Source organism: Pectinophora gossypiella, chromosome 8 (assembly GCF_024362695.1).
Source record: "Pectinophora gossypiella chromosome 8, ilPecGoss1.1, whole genome shotgun sequence".
Taxonomy (NCBI): Eukaryota; Metazoa; Arthropoda; class Insecta; order Lepidoptera; family Gelechiidae; genus Pectinophora; species Pectinophora gossypiella.
Window position 1 is genome coordinate 5675065 of NC_065411.1, and position 22106 is coordinate 5697170.

At 38.3% G+C, this 22106-nt stretch overlaps 1 protein-coding gene across 2 annotated transcripts in view; it reads right to left on the minus strand.

Moving 5' to 3' along the window:
- Window positions 1–22106, minus strand: part of LOC126368867 (inactive rhomboid protein 1) — a 177840-nt gene that overhangs the window by 1087 nt on the left and 154647 nt on the right. For both annotated transcript variants that reach the window (XM_050013064.1, XM_050013063.1), the window contains exons 6-9: window positions 9578–9791; window positions 2774–2980; window positions 1256–1344; window positions 414–669 (exon numbers count right to left, since the gene is read on the minus strand). In XM_050013064.1, the coding sequence (XP_049869021.1) occupies window positions 414–669; window positions 1256–1344; window positions 2774–2980; window positions 9578–9791 (766 nt within the window). The remainder of the gene's footprint in view (window positions 1–413; window positions 670–1255; window positions 1345–2773; window positions 2981–9577; window positions 9792–22106) is intronic.

Consider the following 22106-nt stretch of genomic DNA (forward strand, 5'->3'; position numbering starts at 1 on the left):
GAAATTGTGGAGAAACATTGGTTAATAATATAGATAAGGGTTTATATAGGTAAGTACAGAAACTAGTACTTAGCTAGAGCCTCAATACTGTTAGAAGACGTTGACCAATTCAGCTCAAAGCTTATCTTTTAGCTTTTCGGAACAGGTACCTACATTAAAAAAATACTTTAATGAAACTGTAATGTGACTACATACATAGAGTTTTGTGGATTACTACTCTGGAAGAAACAGCTTGTTAAACTTGGAAACTTCAAATGTATCAAATGCCATTTTCGGTACCTAATCTTAATTAAGATATTCATTTATTTCAGGGAACAAGACCCATGAGGACATGAGTCGATCCTAGGGCTAAACGCTCCCTGCATGACGCGGTTAAATCCAAAACTTCGTCTGAATCAAGATAAAAACTTTACCTGTGAGCATAACGACGCTTCTTCATGAAAGTAGCCTTTGACGAAGTCACAATGTTCTCTCGTGGTTATGACGCATTGTCCATGTACTCCTATGCAGCAGGGGTGGCCAATGACTTCACAGGCCATGTGTTCTGCCGCGTGCCCTGCTCTACCAGCTGCCGCAGATCCGTCTAGTACGGACTTCCGACATATCGGCCATTTCGTTATGTCATCTGGCCACTCGTGCGGCGCTATCGACCGAGGCGCTTCGCAAAACCTGGAATTCCGTAAGTGTTTTGTTGAGGAAAACAGAAAAGTCATGGAGTGCACTTTTGATATGTAGGTCTTAGATGGATATGATGAACAGTACAACAGAACCGTGAAACAGAAGTGATCAGACGATCATCATGGTTCACAGAAAACTACAACCACTCTGTCGGTTTTTACAACACGACCGGTAAAATCGCAGCTGAACGCGTTCTATGTTTGTTTTTATAATACGATAAAAATATATCCCTGTTCAGTATAAAATCTTAGTTTAGTGGTATTGTGATTATTTGGTATGGAGCATAACGAATGCCTGTCGGTGGTTTTTATAAGCAATCAACCCAGACAGAGTACCCCGGGGGGCGGAAGGCAAGATGGAAACCACTGCTCTATTTTTCCCTATGGAGGATGTTACACCGAAAATAACGTGGCTCTTAAACTTATGAATCAAGGCTGTAGTCAGAGTTTTCAAGCTGCTCAGACACTAGAAGACCTATATTTCCTTGCTAGTTGAGTGAAGGGAGGCCTGTACATAGAAGTAGGGTAGAGTATTAAGAATGTAATAGTCTATAAATAACAATAATATATGTACTCACTTGGGATCTAATCCGCAAACTGACCCTGATATCCGACCACCAGGCCCCGACTCGCCTGAAGACCACTTTTTCCACGTTGATATCGTATTCTGAAAGGCCCAAACATCGAACTTTTCAATGAGAGTGTCACGTTCTTTTCTGATAGGAATCAATTCAACACTAATTGAGATTAAATTTAAAGGTAGAAGCAAAGTAATGGAAACAGAATTACATGACTAGTGTGAACCGCATAATATCCCAGTGGTTCTGTTAACATAACTACTTCTTCTATCGTGTGGGTTGTGAGTTGGATGACCAACCTCATCAACCTTGGTGTCGGGGTTATTATTGAGTCGCCAAAGGCCGCTGACATGACTCATGTAACGACTACATACCTACATCATCAGTAAGTAGTGACCGGGACCAACGGCTTAACGTGCCTTCCGAATCACGGATCGTCTTACTTCAGACAATCAGGTGATCAGCCTGTAATGTCCTAACCAAACTAGGGATCACAAAGTGATTTTTGTGTCCACCGGAAATCGAGCCCGGGACCTCCGGATCGTGACCTCAACACTCAACCACTGGACCACGGAGGCCGTTAACATAACTACTGAACAACAGAAATAAAGGATATTATCAAAGTCCATAACAATAGAGAGAACATACCTATTATAATACTATTTAAGTAGGTACTAGTCTTTATTTATTAAATACTTACTTTTGGTAACAATCCTCTTATCTGTAGATTGCGTGTACAAAAATAATTGATTATGAGCAACATTAGTATAACATACACAAATAAATCACATGAAACATAGGGGTACATTATGTCACCTCAAAAAACATCCTAGAATGTTTTTGACTTTTTGCAAGTATACTTTTCAATGCCGAACTGACTTAAGATAACGAAATATAAAAATTGTATTGCAAAAAATAAAAACCTTTGAACTTTATATTTACAATAAAATACAATAGGTATTCTGGGATATTTTTCCGGTAATACGGATGAAGCCTGATGTCCATTAAGGTAACATTAGGGACGAGCAACATGGGTCCAACATTTATACCTAGAGACATCGTTTGACGACAAAAATTTCACTTGATATCAACTCAGAATCAAGGTCTGAATCATCCCTCAAAGTTTTCGTTACGATGTCACTAACACCTTGTATAAAGAAAGAAAGAAAGAAACATTTATTATGGACACCACAGACACAGACAGACAAGTACATTACATTCAACACAGGACAGAAACCACATGGAAATCAATACACAGAAAAAAAGGAAAAAACAAAACAAAAATAAAACCAAGATCAAAAATCATTAACAAAAAAAAGAAGCAAAATAAACCAAAATCATAAAAAAATAGTAATAATAAAACTAAGTAAGTACTTATTGTAAATGTAAGTAACGTAAGTATAAAGCCTCGACTCCATCCAAGTCTAAATAAATGAATAGATTAATTATATAATGAAATTAATTAAATAAATGAATAGATTAATTTATTAATTAGAATTAATTAGATACGCTACGCACCGAACAATCAGCCTTAGACGACTGTACACATCCCGAGTCATCGTTTCGTATGCAACATGCTGTGTCTCTTTCCCTCCTTGCCGATGCTGCGATAGCTCGTGCTATCCTTGCGTCCCTCCTCATGCAGGGCGCGAATTTTGCTCCTAAATGTATCAGGTCCGCCGCCCGAGGACCTAGCCAAAACGACGCTGGCTCCTCCCACTCCACCTGTAAATAAAAAAGACAACATTAATTGTGATTTTCAATGGAGATAGTATAAGTAATTATAAGGACATACTTTGACTATTTTATGAAAAATATTTACTATAACAGTAGTAGCCGTAGTAGCCCAGTTGGTAGAACGCGTGACTCTCAATTTGAGGTCTTAGGTTCATATCCCAGCATAGGCCAAAACCAATGATTTTCGAATTTGTTTTCGAATTTATGGCTGGATCATTATTGCTTATGTCTTGCTCAGCGGTGAAGGAACACATTGTGAAGAAACTCACATTCCCGAGAAATGTATTTCGGAGGTATAGGACCTAACCTATATCGGGCTAGTTTTCCCTTTGCGGGTTGGAAGGTCGGACAGACAGTCGCTTCTGTACAAAACCGGACCTGTCAAATCTTCAGGTTAGATAAGCAGACACCGTGAAAAACGGGATAACGCTAGGGAGATAATGATGGTGATTTATTATAACAGTAAGAGTATTCCAGAAATTGTGCTCGGTTAGAGGCAATAGGCTCGCATCCTATTACATTGGACTTAAACATAGCTGGCGAGGAGTGGGTGTATGCATTATATTATACACCTTTGGCTACCCCTTCCTGGATACAGGCGTGATGCTCCACAACAATGTAACATAACGATGTTAAAGTCACACATCCCTAATTGGGTGCGCTGAGTCGTTCCCCAATAATATTATACAGGGTGTTAGTGACATTGTAACGAAAACTTTGAGGGATGAGTCAGACCATGATTCTGAGTCGATATCAAGTGGATTTTTCCGTCGCAAAAATCATGTATTTTTTTTAGTTTTTTAAAATTATTTTCAATTCTATACTTTTGCGATGGAAAATTCCACTTGATATTAACTCAGAATAATCAGCTGAATCATCCCTCTCAGTATTCGTTACGATGTCACTTACACCCCTTACAAGTACATACGGTAGCCATACAAGTAGGTATGGGTGTTAGTGACACCGTAACGAATATTGAGGGGTATGATTCAGACCATGATTCTGAGTTGATATCAAGTGGAATTTCCTATCAAAAAATTCATGAATTTTTTTGTGTTTTTTTAAATTATTTTCCTATCCATACTTTTGCGACGGAAAATTCCACTTGATATCAACTCAGAATCATGGTCTGAATTATCCCTCAAAGTTTTCGTTACGATGTCACTAACACCCTGTATAATAAGTTCTCATAACCTATCTACTGCTCAAATTTTGATGTCTAGAAGCAATACTAGAAACAATACACTAGCATCTACCAAATGACCTAAAGAGACATTAGACATTTGGCAAAACAGACCTTTAAAATTCCTCTCACAAAAACTTTCCTGATCCGCGGTGTAAAACCGACTTTAGGACTTAACAAAACACGACACAGTGGCAAAACCCGCAAAAGGACTTTGACCCTAAATAATTAGCTATTACAATAAAGCCCTTTACAGTCATCGGTCTTTACGACAAGCAAAAAGCGGACAAAGGAACGGTAACAAAGCCTAGAACGACCTACATGAAAGGTCACTAATACTCTTGCTCTATTGCCACGACGAATAAAAAGTAAAAGTAACAGTAATAGGGTATTCTTGCTAGTAAAGTTAAGATATTTTTTACCAGAACGAACAAAGAAGGACGTTATGTAACTATGCTTAAAATTCAACGAGTCAACGAATCGAAAATGCTTTATTTTCTCAATAAATGTTTTATGAATAATTACTAACTATATACTTATTAATAGCCTATAGGTATACGTCGAACTGCTAGGAGGAGGCCTGTGTCTTCCCTCAACTAATCGATGAAGTTGTTTTGTTTTTTTTTTGTTTGTTTTTTGACGTGACTTATTGTAGATTTGCCGCAGATGGCATCAACTACTTGGCCGGACAAATAGGGAGCGCTGAAGGCTCTCACCCGGTACAACGTTTAAGACAACAGGCCTGAGGGTGCCCAGTTGGGCGCGAACCTCGGCTCAGGGCGTCGTCTGAGAGGAAAAATATTTAAAGGAATTAATCGACCCTAGTGGGTCGATAGCGATAAGCGCTGATTGAAGGAAGTCGTCGACCACGCCGGCGGGGTCGGTATCGGGGGCAATCGATGGAGGTGATATAGATTAGGAGTATTATATAGATGTTGGTGAGATGTTTGGGCTTTTAGTCCGGGACTAACGCAACGGCTTAACGTGCCTTCCGAACGAAATAATATTACGTTGTGATTTAAAATGTGTATATGGTAAATAAACCAAGTACTTTTCTTGTCACATTTTCATTTATCTCCATAATAAAAGCGGGTAAGTACATTTGAAAAATGCCCAAATGAACTTTTCGCGTCTGTTTTTATTACTGACATGGGTAATTAAGCGAATTATGAGTGAAAGGGTCACTGCGTACGTTTATTTATAAACAACTTTGAGGTAACGGACTTCGTAGTCCAGTGGTTTGAGCGTCGCGTTGGGCTCACGATCCGGAGGTCCCGGGTTCAAATCCCGGTCGGGTCAAATCACAAAAATCACTTTGTGATCCCTAGTTTGGTGAGGACATTACAGTATGATCACCTGATTGTCCGAAAGTAAGATGATCCGTGCTTCGGAAGGCACGTTAATCTGTTGGTCCCGGTTACTACTTGCTGATGTAAGTAAGTAGCCGTTACACGAGCCATGTCAGGGGTCTTTGGTGGCTCAATAGTAATCCTGACACCAAGGTTGAAGGGGTTGGTAATCCACCTCACAACCCACACGATAGAAGAAGGTAAATATATCCACTGCTCGAGGTGCGGTTCAGGCGAAAGTCCCAGCGTTCCCTCTATGTCCTGCTAAGTAGTGAATCCCATCTGAGCAAAATTTACACTTAGACTCATCCAAATTAGGGACGCAGGTTGGCAAAGAAATATACATCTTAAATAAAACATACATCATAACCTTCTTAAAAAACGTTTTACGATTTGATTCAGACTTATGGCCCTATCACATTATTCTTTATATTCTTTATTTGCATACTATGGTGTACAAGTTTGTAAGTTACATATATGAGTTAATATATGTGTTAGTGTGTCTAGATTAATATTTATGGAATATTTATCTGCGTTATCTGACAAAAATTATATACGTTCGGTTTTTAGATTGGGAGTAAATAGATTACATAATTGTGTTTAGACGTAGTGGTGTCTGGGTTTAGACGCAATGTCCTATTCATAACTTTGTCCTTTGTCCGGAAGGACATAAACACACATTTATGACATGACATATTTACATACGGACTTCTCATCACAAAAATCGCAACAATACACACATATACAAGAACCTAGACAGTTATTAAGACCCTTAAGTATACTTTATAAGTTATAAGAGTATATAAATCCTTCCGGACAAAGGACATACACACACACATTTATGACATGACGCATTTACATACGGACTTCTCATCACAAAAATCGCAACAATACACACATATACAAGAACCTAGACAGTTATTAAGACCCTTAGGTATACTTTATAAGTTATAAGAGTATATAAGTCCTTCCGGACAAAGGACATGCACACACACATATATGACATGACACATTTACATACGGACTTCTCATCACAAAAATCGCAACAATACACACATATACAAGAACCTAGACAGTTATTAAGTCCCTTGAGTATAGTTATAAGTCCTTCCGGACTTAGGACATACACACTTTTCATAACAAAAATCGCAACAATACACACATAGACAAGAACCTAGACAGTTATAAGTCCCTTGAGTAAATATTGTGCATTGTCTCTTAAGCGCTTTCTCAGACGTTAAATCTGGGTTAACACGTTGCTTCTAAAAGCTTTGTGTCATTAAACCACACTGTAATCCTGAGTACAAAGAAAATGAATTTAGGAGTTGAGTCGAGGAGGCAGTACCCTGTAGACTTGCATTTGTTTAAAAGTTACATAACATAACGCCTGTATCCTCAAAGGGGTAGGCAGAGGTCTAAAGTATACAAAATAAACCCACTCTTTGCCAGCTTAACCACTCATACCGTTTTTATCCCATGTAATAAGGGGCGAGCCTACAGCCATTTTAATAGTTAGCTTGGATTGTCCCACTACTGGGCAAAGGCCGCCCCCCCTGAGCTTCCATTTCTGCTTGTCCTGAGCGATCTCTTTCCAATCCGTCTGAAACTCGTCCAGGTCGTCTCTCCATCGCTTCCTGGGTCTGCCTCTGCCTTTGCGTCCAAGAGGTGTCCACTCCGTGACAACTTTACTATAGCCTTTAACCGGCATAAACCCTAGAGACCACATGATATCAATTATTTATGATCTAAACACGAATTTAAACTTGTAAAGTCGAATTCAGTGGCTTAGAGCCCGAACACGTTTGTCGGATGCATCCGGAGCGGTGGGCACGAGTCGTTACTCACTGGATACCTCAGGGCGGGCTTAGAAGTCGAGGCAGACCGCGTAAAAGATGGTGTGACGACCTCAATGTTTATCGCAAGGATTGGCCGGAGAAAGTCGAGAGGAGTGGAAAAATCAAGGGGAGGCCTTTGCCCAGCAGAGGGATCGTATAGGCTAAATAAGATAAGTTAAGAGCCCGAACTGGGATTCGAATATGTGATACTAAGATATCTAACGAAAGCGAAAGGCTAATTTGGTTGAAGAATTAATTGTCTTTTGGCCTTCTAACACAACGACAAATCAGTAGTATGTACATAAGCATGATAATGCTTATGTATCCTTCCAAAGTATTCTCTCCTACTTTCTTATCAATCTTACGTTCTGTTCTATTCCTTTCCTACACAATATACTTAATAGTAGATATACTATTAAGTATACATTGTTTTAAGTTTACGCGGTTATTATCATAATTAAAGCACATAATAACGGGTTCTTACCGCGTTAAAATGGGGATATGAGACTCCCGATATTTCGACACTGTTGCAAGTGCCATGATCACGGGATGACTGATGAGATTAATCCAATCCAAAAATCAATCCATTTGATTTTGATTCTGATTTTGACTCAGTATATTTGATATGTACCTATTCTTTTTACATTCCACGACATCATCATCAGCCCATTAACGTCCCCACTGCTGGGGCACGGGCCTTCCCTATGGATAGATAGGGAGATCCACGACAAATGTATAAATTGAATTATTTCTTTTTTTAGATGATTTGCAACAATGTGGCTTTTTTAGACATTCTAGTCTAAAAAAGTTGTGTATGCCATAGTTTCAGGCAAAGGAATCAATAAATCAGAAACATTATTATAAAAAATGTACCTATCGTTCCTTTAGAAAGAAGTGGATAATGCGAGAGGCCTACATCCAAGGCTGGATAAATGATGGACCACAATGATGATGAATAATCCCACCACCAGGGTTGATGAGGTCTGTCATTGGTCACAAACCACAAGAGAGAAGAAGAATAATGACAATGATTACAAAAAAAGTTTCACAACATCACGAATTGTATTTCAGTTTATAAATTTAATTTTCTGTGCTTCGGAAGGCACGTTAAGCCGTTGGTCCCGGTTACGCGCTTACTGATGTAAGTAAGTAGTCATTACACGAGTCATGTCAATAATAACCCTTTGGCGGCTCAATAATAACCCTGACACCAGGGTTGATGAGGTTGGTAATTCACCTCACAACCCACACGAGAGAAGAAAAATTTAATTTTCATGTGATTCCCAGGCGAAATTAAAAATTAAACAAACAACCTCTATATTTAAGTATAATCGGGCTTAAAAATAGCCGACTACAGTCAGGATTTCCAAGAAGCATTGCTACCAAATAAAATACGAATAAACGGGAGGACTTGAAACGGAAATACATTTTTAAAACCTGTTTTTGTGAGGCAATGACGTTATTATCATTGTTTATTCAGACAGACCGAAGTCAAAACTTCCAATTCTGATTACTGTGGCTGACTTGTTACAGGCTTTTGTCTCAAATAACGGTATTTTGTTTGTGTTTGGTTTTGTACGTTTCTGAATCTACATTCAAGCCTAAGAACACTACATACATAAATACATAAACTCATGCCTATTTCCCATCGGGACAACACCGGAAGAACATTACATTCGTTTTAATAAGAATCGTAAAAGATCTGTCCATCGATATCTAGATATTTGAATCTCCTGTACATATAAATCAATGTAAACCAATGTAGCAGATATAGTATAAACATCCTTTGCATCAACCAAAATAGATACTGAAAAGAAACTCACTCTAAAAAGAATCATAAAATATCTGTCCATCAATATCTAAATATTTGAATCTCCTGTATATGTAAATCAATGTGAACCTATATAACAGATACAATATAAACATCCTTTATATCAACCCAAACAGATACTGAAAAGAACTCTCTTTTCTACATTGAACCCCGAGAACATTACATTCATTCTAATAAGAATCATAAAAGATCTGTCCATCAATATCTAGATATTTGAATCTCCTATATATGTAAATCAATGTGAACCTATATAACAGATAGAAAATAAACATCCTTTATATCAACTCAAACAAACACTGAAAAGAACTCACTCTTTTTCATTGAACCCTGAGAACATTACATTCATACTAAAAAGACAGTCATGTATGCAGAGCCCAGTTAACTCACCTGCTGCAAACTCAAGCTCTTGACCAGCACCTGTCCAGAGTGCGTGTGGCGTCCGAAGCCCACAGGTCCAAACCCGTAACAGAGTAGAGACAGCAGCAGCACCAACGTCTGTACCGTGCTGACCCACCACGTGAAGTACGGTCTGTAGTCCGTCAGCTCATCCAACTGTCGAGCCACGTCTTCCTGATGAGTCACCGACTTGCGTAGCGAACGCCTGGAATGATTAAATGTACAGGTATTATCCACACTGTAATGTGTTTAACCAAAATTGTAATCCCCTAAATTATAAATACAGTTATCAACTATTGGTACTGATTCCAGTACACCCTATATCCCATTAAAAACATAAATGTGAAATGAGAGCCAAGTTCAATATTATGATATACCTATGCCTTGGTTGTGAACAAAAGAAGTGAGATCTTAGTGGGTGCCAAGTTCAATGGTCAGTCCTGAAGTTTATTTATAACAACATAAAATATAATTTCTTCTTATAACTAAAGATAGTACATTATAGCCTAAGGTCCAACTTGGCTTGTTTTTATGTACAAATATTATGTTCGGTGGCTAGTTACTACCATCAATTCAAATTTTCGGAATAATAAAGTAAGAATCGACAAGTTCTTGTCGATTTAGAAGTCCCGAAGGCTAAAATAATATAATTCATATATGAAAACTTGGCTTGACACGCTCCCGCGTGTCTAGATAATTTTATTCTAAGTTATACCTGTCTTTTTTTATCAGGTGAAATCTACGAATAAATAATTAATAGGTCGGTGAAATAGAAAAGGACGGTTCGGCAAGATTAAAAATTATGAGTCAATTTTAGGCAGAAATTAAAAAAAACCCTTTCAAAATTTTACATTGGCCAATAACTCGACAGAAATAAGTTGACAGCACACGTCAAACGGGTTGCAGATGAGCGAGATGCCTATTTTATTCGCCCGGGTTATTCATTAATTTTAAAATGAACAGTTGTCAATCATCCGTCCGTTTCCTTTTCCCTTTAGAGCCATTGTTACCCCGATAACGAAAATAAATACAAATATTTAAAATGCGAAAGTAACTCCGATGAGTTCACCTTTTTACTCTTAAATCACTGAATCAATCTACATGTGCTGTATTACATAGTTCCATTGAATTTAATTTATTGTAATTTGTTATTTTCGTTGTAATTTACATTTCGAGATCGAGAAGGTACCATAAGCATTGTTTATTTTCTCTTTACTTGTCATTTACCCTAGTTTACCCTAGATGTTTTTTCTAAATGTGGTAGAGTCACTTTACATAGACTAATAGCCAAACTACAATATACTTCAATACATGTTTTTGCTAATATAATTTCCATAGGATATCCGTAAATGTGTTGCTTTATATTATAGCTACAAGTATATTACTTAGGTGAAGTAATAGCCAAATAACGCGTAGGTAGTTAAGCGTCCAGACTGCCTGGAGAATGCGCCACGTTGCACATTCACCAAGATAAGCTCATGAAGCGTCTAGACTGCCTAGAGAATGCGCTACGTTGCATAAGATAAGCCGTGATGAGATCAGACGCTTGGTCCCTTCCCATTAGTTTTTAAAGTAGTCTTAAGCTGAACTTCTTTTAGACAATACGTGTGTCTTATTCTAAATAAATAGTTTTAAATTCAATTAAATTGTCTTTTTAAAAACAGTCCTCTCACCCCGGGTGATTTATCTGGCGCAGCCGGTAGGATATTTGCATTAAGGCTGCACCTGAGGACTAGAAAATCGGTCGTCGGGTCAAAAAGTCGCAGATATCCACGAACCAAATAAATAAGTTAAACACAAGTGAGTGAGCGGACAGAGTGAAAATCGTTTTCACATAATACGAGAGACACATAATTCTACGAAGTTCAGTGCAGCTTTATCGTGGAGGATATGGCAGTGAGCAGATTGTGAGTGACTAATTCGCATTCCACTTCTTATGCTTATCTATTCCTGTTAGTTGCGGGCTCAATTATTAATAAGTGAACTCTATAGCTCTATATAGTTTGTTTCGGTTAACTTCACTGAGATAAAGAATATCTGATTTTCACATATCGCACTAAAATAGGTGATAAGTGAACTTTTAAGTATTTTTATTACTTTTGTTTGTTACATTTATTTTATTTTGTGTGTGTTTCGTTATAAAACTAAATATGGCTCAAGTAACGTTAGTTCCCAAAGAAATGCTGTGTTTGATACCGAAGTTTAGTGGTCAACCTGAACAGCTTAATTTATTCTTATCTAAAGCTCAATATGTACTAGATAGTTACACGATACAGGGTAACCTTGCTCAGAGCACATACCTTTTCCATTGTATAAGTAGTAGGCTTGTAGATAGAGCAGCTACCCTTATCAGTGAGAGACAAGACATAACGTCCTGGGATGCATTGAAATCTGTGTTACTTCAGCATTTCGGTGACCCACGCTCAGAGGAGTGCATTAGTATTGAACTCGAGAGCATGAAAATAAAGTCGGGGGAGTCCTACAATGAGTTCTGTAACCGCATTCAACATGTTCGCAGCGCCTTATTTGCTAAAGTAAACCGGTTGACCGACGAAGGCGTAAAAGCAGCCAAAATGATCATTTACAATAACAGCGCGCTCAATGTTTTTCTATATAACCTTCCGGAAAACCTAATACGTATTGTTCGCCTAAAAGGTTGCTCCACTCTCGAAAATGCGTTAGGCATCGTAACTGAAGAGGTGAATTTCCAGCACCAATATAACTCTAAACACAAACAGTTAACTTCAACACATAATGTACAACCACAAAATTCTCAAAATGTTCAACCCCAGAATTTTAAATTTAATATTCCACAAAATACACCTGTCTTTCGACCAAGTGCTTTACAACAGTTCCGGATGCCATTACCTGGAAATCCTCAATTTAAATTTGGGATTCCACAGCAGATGGGCTATAAGCCAAACCTGACCCAAAACCAAAATAATTTTAAACCAAACCCTCAATTTAAATTCGGTATTCCCCAACCTCAAGGTTTTAGACCCAACTTCAATCAAAACACACAGGGTTTCAAATTCGGGATTCCCAATCAGTATCGGTTCGGGATTCCACCCCAGCCTCAGGGATACAGACCCCCTATAAACAACTCCAAACCATTGGACACTGATGTCTCTATGCGAACAGCAACAAGACAGTACATGTTAGATGAACCTGAAGGTAATAATAACCTTTTCTATAACTACGAACTTGCGGAAACTTACTGTCATCCAAATGAAGGAGATTATGAAGCATATTACGATCTGTATGAAGAGCCGACCAGCTCGGAAACAACCGAAACTACCCCGGATTTTCACGAGCCGGCCGCACCCAACAACCCGATATAGTAAATCTTAATTGTGATAGCTTATTAAAATTACCACATATTAACTTACCTGAGATAAATGCTCGTTTTATGATAGACACGGGAAGCACTCGATCGTTTATCAGCCCAAGGAAAGTTGACGAGTTCTTCGCCAACTATAAGTTCTTCGAACCCTTCGAGGTTGTAAGCACTCACGCTCGTAGCAGACACGACGAAGTCATCGTCATACCCCTTCTGAAAACTTTTAAGAGCATGTTACAACATAAGTTTTATGTTTATGACGTCGATAATCGCTACGATGGCTTGATCGGTTCCGACCTTCTAAAACAACTAGGCGCCACAATCGATATGCAGAATCAAGTTCTCCGAACGAAAAATGTAGAAATACCAATAATATATAACCCACCATACGAAGTGCAGCTTCAACCACGTACTGAAACACGCGTGACGATTCCTGCGGACCTGAAAGATGGAGAGGCGATTATTAATTTCGTAGATTTCGGTAAAGACGTGCGTATGCCGAGCGCAATAGTGACATGCAAAAATTATTTCGCGACAACTGTAATACAAAACGCCTCTAGAGATATCGTCACATTAACTTTTTCTAAACCGTTGCACGTCGAAAAATTCGAACGAAATGAATGCAACATCAACTTTACCACGACTAATATCGAGATTGACGAATTACTGAAAGACAATTTAAAACGACTCCGGCTTGATCACATGAACAAAGAAGAAAAGGATAAAATATTTAAATTATGCCATGAATTTCGCGACATCTTTTATTGTGAACAACTACCGCTAACTTTTACCAACGAAGTAAAGCATAACATTCGTACAAAAAATGAAGATCCCATCTATATTAAACCATTTAGACAACCACCAGCTCAAAATCTGGAAATAGAAAAGCAAGTGCAAAAACTCCTCAAGGACAATGTTATACAAGAATCCCATTCACCATGGAGTGCCCCAGTCCACCTCGTCCCAAAAAAAATGGATGCCTCAGGCGAGGTCAAATACCGAATGGTAATAGATTACCGTCGCCTGAATGACGTCACCACCGATGATAAATATCCACTGCCCAACATTACCGATCTATTCGATAAGCTGGGAAAGTCTACATATTTCAGCACAATAGACTTAGCAAGTGGATATCATCAAATAGAAGTTGCAGAGCAGGACAGACCGAAAACAGCCTTTTCTACACAATCGGGACATTACGAGTTCACTCGCATGCCGTTTGGACTCAAAACAGCTCCGGCCACGTTCCAGAGGGCCATGGATAGCATTTTAAGAGGATTGCAGGGTATACACTGTATGGTATATCTTGACGATATCATTGTATACTCATGTAGTCTTCAGGAACACATAGAAAAGCTCAGGAAAGTTTTCGAACGGCTCAGAGCAACTAACCTTAAAATAACCCTGGATAAATCCGAGTTCCTCAGGAAGGAAGTTCTCTACCTTGGCCATGTCATTACAAAGGATGGACTACAACCAAACAACGATAAGATAGAGGCTGTTCTCAATTTCCCATTGCCTAAAACACCTACCGAAATTAAGAGTTTCCTTGGCCTCGTGGGATATTACAGGAAATTCCTGAAAGATTTCGCCAAAATTACACGACCCCTAACAGTCTGTCTGAAAAAGAAAAACAAGGTTGAAATCACCGATGAGTTCAAAGCAGCTTTCGAAAGATGCAAAGAGCTCCTCGTAAGCGCCCCTCTACTTCAGTTTCCGGATTTTTCGAAACCATTTGTGTTAACCACCGATGCTTCCAACTTTGCCATCGGTGCAGTACTTTCACAGGGACCAATAGGAAGCGACAAACCCATTGCATACGCGAGCAGAACTCTCAATGACGCAGAAACTAAATATAGCACCATCGAAAAAGAGCTTTTGGCCATTGTATGGGCCGTAAAACACTTTCGTCCGTATCTGTACGGCAGAAAGTTTACAATATACACAGACCACCGACCCCTCGCATGGTTGAATTCCATGAAGGACCCAAATTCCAAATTAACAAGATGGAAGTTGCGACTTTCAGAATTCGATTTTGACATTATATACAAAAATGGCAAACAAAATAGCAACGCGGACGCGTTATCCCGTATAAGGCTAAATGCTTTAGGTAAAGACGATACTGAATCCATGCAGGTGAATGTAGACGAATCTGAAAGACGATTACATTCTTACTTGGATGATGTGGTTTCTGAAATTGAAAGGTTAAGTAACGCGCAACCAAATCGGGAAGACGAAGTAATATCAATAAGCAGTGGAGAGAAAGAAGAAACAACAAAGCATGAGTTAGAAACTGAGTACCCTATATTATCGCCTTCTGAAAGCACCATTACAATACCAGAAGGAACGATGAGTAACATGTCTCTATCACAAACTGTTCATTCGGCACCAGACATGGACACAAATGGCATACCTATTCTAAACGAAGCCATAGACTCTAAACCTAATCAGATGTTAATTTATACATGGAACAGAAACGAAACGGCTGTAAAGAATATCTCTAGTAACAATCAAAAGATATTAGAAGCACATTTACCAACAAATAGGCCAGATTTGGTCACTCAATTCCTAAAAGAATATGTAAAACCGAAAACTAAGCATTTCATATATTTTGAAAATGAAATTCACCGTAAACAGTTTACACAAGCGGCTATAAAACTTTTTAGAAAAGGGACAGTCAAACTATTTGAATGCACTAAAAGAGTTATACATGTAGAGGACGAAGAAGAGCAACGACAAATTGTTTTAAAATACCACGAGAGTAAGACATGTCATCGAGGAATCAACGAAACTCTCATGAAGCTGAAACGCGTATACTACTGGAACAATATGAACATAACAGTCAGTAGCGTGATAAACGCGTGTGAAATTTGTAAAGCAATGAAGTACGACCGCAAACCATACAAACCTGAATTGCAGTTGACACAGACGCAGACAAAACCTTTCCAAGAATTGTTTATGGATTTGTTCTCAATAGAAGGGAAATACTTCCTGACCATCATTGATGCGTTTAGTAAACTAGGACAGGCTTTCGAAATTCCTAATCGCTCTACACCGGAAGTAGTAAGAGCTCTGATAAAATACTTTTCATTCTACGGTGTCCCTGAGAAGATAAGCGCTGATCCCGGATCAGAGTTCAATAATACATTAATGAAAGAAACGTTAAAATTTTATAAAATAAACTTACACATAGGGACACCTCATAACCCGAATTCTATGGGCATGATCGAAAGATTTCACTCTACCATCCTAGAAATTTATCGCCTTGCGAAATACGAGCAGAAAATTACGGACGCAACTTCGATCATGACATACGCAATAATGGCGTACAATCACACCATACATTCGACAACAGGACTTACACCTTTTGAAGTCGTATTTGGACATACCGACTGTACTAATGCTTTTAACGTCGAGTTTGACAAATATTACACGCAAAAACTGGTAGCCGAACACGCGAGACGAACCAAATATCTGTATAAATATATGACGGAGGAAATGCTAGAAAAAAAGGAAAAGGTTAAAGAAAGACGGGGAGGAGAGACAGGGTTTAATCTAGCAGAAGGAGACACGATATTTATAAAAGGGGTAAACACAAGACGCGGTAAAGATAAGCCCCGGTTTCAAAAAGCAGAAGTGGTTGGAGAGATAAGTAGGAATGTAGTACCTGTCGATGTTAGGAACCGTAATACCAATGTACCTATTAAGGACATTCGTCGTCCTCCACAGGGTCGTGCTCCTGCTGGTGGTCCAGTTGAGCCAGAGCCAGGAGGAGGCCAAGCTACAACGGATTGAACACAATCCCGGGATACTTCCTGTAAAAGAGGGAACTGCTATTATAAGTTACGATAAGTGGATAATAATTAAGAATCTAGATTTAAGTTTAGTATACGATGATATAGAGTTTAATTTCAACCGCTATGCGAACCTCAACAAACACGTCCTAAACCATTTTGGCAAGAATGTTTTTAATTTCGAACTCGCGAATGTCAAAAGTCAAACTGATCACCTAAAACACATAACTTTCACTAAACTCAGACAATTAAATCCATCAAAAAGAATAAAACGTGGACTACTAAACCCTTTAGGGTCACTTATAAAAGTAATAACTGGCAACTTGGACAATGAGGATGCTGTGAAGTATGATAAAATGTTAAATGAACTCAAAACTCGACAAATTTCAGAATTAAAGAAAATGAGTCTGGTCACTGAAATGTTGGGGACATTTACGAATAACAGCAATGTAACAAAAAATAATTTCATCCAATTGGATAGGGAAATTTGGGACATTAGAAAAATACTGAATGAGTCAATGACAAATTTTACAAACAATAGATTAATTCATATTTACAATTTATTTTTACATAACTTCCAAATGTTGTATATCAGATTGGATGAAATAGAAACAGCAATAGCATTTAGCAAAATGGGAACTCTCCACCAGTCAATATTAGACACTGACGAATTTGTAACTGTTTTAGGAAAAATTGAACGTAAAGAGAGCCTTGCATATCCCGTAAATTATGTAAATTTAATTAAAATAGAGCAGTGTGTAGAGATTAAGGCATATATCAAAGAAAATCAGATAGTCTTTATCATCGAAGTTCCCTTGGTCAAAAAGGGAATATACGATTATTATCACGTCTTTCCTCTACCTATTACAAACAACCTAAATCAATCCGTCCTAATTATCCCAAAACAACCTTACCTTATTGCGAATGGTTCGAACACATTCTCACTCACCAAACGCTGCAAAGAGTTGGAGAGAGGCTTCTTTATTTGCTACGAAGAACACATTCCCCCAAGATCCATGGAGGATACCTGTGTGGCGGACTTAATGAAGTTTACTATGAATATTACCACCTGTTATCCTATCCTGGTGGAAGTGAAGACAATTAAAGTAGAGCCCATACAACCTAATCGATGGATTCTCTACTCTAAAGCCAACATCCTTTTGAAGACACGCTGTGGAAGTGAGATGAGCAGAATCTACATCAGAGGTACTTACCTGGCTGTGATCGATGATAACTGCGAACTAAAAATCGATGACGTCACACTGAGGCATCATAGTTCCGAAGCATCTCCAATACTATATCCCAAGTTACCTCTTATAAATTTTCCGGAAATCCCAACTTCAGCAGCAGCATCGCCCTGGAAGCCTATCAACTTGGATGAGGTCGACCTGCGACATCTCCAAGTGTTGTCGTACGCCCTAAAAAAAGCTGACAGTGTTGTGCTAAGTGAAAGTGATAAAAGTGTAAGTGCGGTAAATATAAATAGCATTAGTATAGGAACTCTATTTTTATATATAATCTTAGTTTTAACAATTTTTATCGGTATCTTCATAACTTTAAGAAGACGTCGAAATTCTCAGTCTCAAAAATCATCCCCTGAGAATTTCGAAGTTATGGAGGGAGGAGTTAAGCGTCCAGACTGCCTGGAGAATGCGCCACGTTGCACATTCACCAAGATAAGCTCATGAAGCGTCTAGACTGCCTAGAGAATGCGCTACGTTGCATAAGATAAGCCGTGATGAGATCAGACGCTTGGTCCCTTCCCATTAGTTTTTAAAGTAGTCTTAAGCTGAACTTCTTTTAGACAATACGTGTGTCTTATTCTAAATAAATAGTTTTAAATTCAATTAAATTGTCTTTTTAAAAACAGTCCTCTCACCCCGGGTGATTTATCTAGGTAATCCCATAAATAAAACTCGGCGTCATATCCATGGAGTTAATACTCCATGAATTAATATTCAAAAACCCATTACGTAAGTTTTAAATGGAAGCTTAATGCAGTAAACAAAGTGATATATTGGGACTCAAGTCGTACCGTATAATGTCTTGTTGGATAATACTATTAGGAACTTGGTCTTATTAAATAATTTATTTTGATTACGGTGACTTATGGAAGTCTTTTTGATTAACACATAGCACAATAAACCCACACTCTCGAGATATACGTTTCTTATTGACCTATCCTGTATTGGGCTGGTTTTCCCTTCGCGTTTTGAAAGGTCAAACAGGCAGTCGCTTTTGTTAAAAATAGGACCTGTCCAATCTTCAGATTAGGTAAGAGGACTCTGTGAAAACAAGATAAAGTGCTAGGAAAATGATGATGATAACATAATTAAAAGAACACCCTCGTATATTTTTATGTTCGTACTACTCTCAAGAACCACTCTATATTATGGATCGGCGAGCGGTAGTTACTAAACTCTAAAAACAATAAATAACAATAAAAGTCCTAAAGAAAATAGCAAAAGACTTGGAAGGTCTTTACAAAAAAATCTTAGGGTCATTAGACCGCTCGTAGGAACCTGGTCACGACAGCAAAATGTTTCCACATTTCTTTTCATAAAGTTCAACATTTCAGGCAAGCAGCGGAACGTGTAAATTCACGTCATTATCGCGGCAAAACTCGCCGTAATGTGGCCGAGGCTTTAGTATTCTACTGGAAACGTACACCCATTCCCTTAACGACCTGTCGCGTGAACACCCGAATGTGATACATAGTCGAGCAAGCGCTTTGATTCTCTCTAATTTCTCACGCAACTAAAGCCGTTAAAATGCGGTAACAATCTTCTTTGGTTTACTTTACATAGGACAAAATGCAAGACCGTTTAGAAGACAAAGGGGGTGAATTATGTCCCAAACATTTGCATGTTGTAACATAAAGTGGGCTAAGTTTTACGAGGAAACTTCACATTTTTTAAGGCTCCGAACCTCATAAGGGAGAATGGAATCTTTATAGGATCATTTTGTTGGCTATCGCTAGTTACATTTCTAAGGGGAAACAAAAACTATAGGGTACTTTCCATAGACGTAGAATCATAAAATTTGGCAGAAAGGAAAAACTTACAGGACAAGGATATCGTAAATTCACTTTACAGCTTTCGAGACACAAATAGAAGCGAGGCAGTTTATTCATCATTCTTTGCGTTTGCTCAGATGGTTTCTGTTATTATAAAAGGAACTCTTGTAGGAGTACTGTCGCATCGTTATTCTATGACACGTTCTTAGTTAAGAGACTTTTTGTAATTATTTCTTTTTATTTTGGTGCAATAAAGTGTATTTGTATTGTATTGTATTGTTCTATATAAGAAATAGATCGCGCCTCACAGTCAGATACCAAGAAGGTCGCGCGTGTATTTTTCATTTCAAGCTCTTAAAGAATTTCAACTTTCTCTTAACATGGTTGTAATTAAATACATAATCTGTACAAAGAGACGGTAAAATATGGAGGTAAGCTTCGTCCCGCCCCTGCTTTGTGAGCCTCTTTAATAATAACGCGCCGGATCGATACGTGCCGACGGCCGCTGGCTAGCGGGAATTTTTCGCAACGTGACAATGTTTAGCCTCGTTTTCCTTATCTGATCTATCCCTGGGACAGACGGACTTTATAAAGACCTAGTTTTCTATTAACATAATAAATTAGATTTAAAAAAGCGTGAGAATAAAAATTAAAAAAGCCGGTCAAGTGCCGACTCGCGTACCAAGGGTTCTGAATTGAAAACTATGGCCTCCATACATAGGAATAGCTCGTGATTAGTTTACCAACTGCAAATTAGTTTGTAATCGAAACAACATATATTATATTTTTGCTGTTTCAAATTGTTGCATCTATACATGGACATACATCGCGATTAGTTTACCAACTGCAAATAAGTTTGTAATCACATAAATGTATTTATTTTTGCAATTGAACAAAACAAGATACAATTTTCGGAGTTTTTCCTTCTTGTCAAATTTCATGATGCTAGGTCTACAATAAGGTAATCCTATAAGAGTTCCGTTTTTCCTCTTGAGGTTTTGAACCTTAAATAGAACAGCAGTCTGTTAATTACGAACGTGCTGTCTACGTTCTGATATCTTTCTTAAGAAAATTAATGGCCATATCTTACATTCCAATTGTATCACACCGATTGTATCTTTCATCAAATTTTTGTTTATAAGTACACTTTTATGTACATGTTTGCGTACAAAGGAACGTAAAATCTTAGTATTAAACATATGAAATTGCGTAATCAAATTACAAGACAAATAAACGCCCGCACAAAACGAAGGCACGGTAAATTTCATGACGTATTTTTAGATAACATTCCCGAGATACAGTACTAAATATAATATTACACAAAAATATACATATCTACATAAGACCCGTCGCTGAGCACAGGCTTCACCTCAATCAAATGTAGCGGAAGAGGTCTGGCGCATACTCTACCCTGCTCCACTGCGGGTTGGTGGAGGTGTTTTACGGTAATAGCCGGCACCACAAGGTTACCATGCCCTCGAAGCATTGATTTATCTTACTTTTTTCGTACAATCATGTGATTCAAGCATGCAATGTCTTTACCGAACAAAGGACATGCAGTAATTTCGACAAAATCCCCATCGGATTCGAACCCGGAACTCCATACCGTGAGCCCAACGTTGTAATCACTAGACTACAGAGGCTGTGTTAAAAATAACATACCATATACCTACACAATAATAATTATGTACCTGCAAAAAAAGTTGGCGACTTCTCATTTACTTTTGATAAGTAATACGGATTGCTTCTGAGCTCGCGTGGGAACAAATAACAAAAAAACTTTGTGAAATTTTCCTCAGTTTGGTTTAGGATTTGTACGTTGAATAACTGTCCAATAATTGTCCGAAAATAAAGAGACTGTGCTTCGAAGGCATGCTAGGCCGTTGGTCCCGTCGCGTCTTCTATTTACTTAAGTGAGTGCGTAGACGTAACGTGAGCCATGACAAGATTAAGGTGCTTTTGTGGCTAAATAATAACCCTGATAGGTAAAGTCAGGGCAATGATCGACCTTAGAACATCGCACACAACAGAATAATAACTAGTTACAGAGCATCTACTTGTAAGTGTATCTTTGTATCTTATTTTACATATGTGCAAGTATTTCTATACTGCACTCATCACTAATTTAAGAGCCACGCTCTTGTCGGTGTAGCTATTCTCCATGCTACTTTTTAGGGAATAATAGGGCAGTGTTTTCCCTCTGGCCTTCCGCACCGCAGTACTCTGTCTGACACTTCACTATCCTGGAAGGGATTGCTACTTAGCAATAAGGCCGTCTATTGTACTGTTTCTATTTCTCTTTTGTTTTGTATTTTGTATTTCGTGCTTGTATTTGTTATGTTTTTATGTAACTCCAAGAAGGCCAGTTCT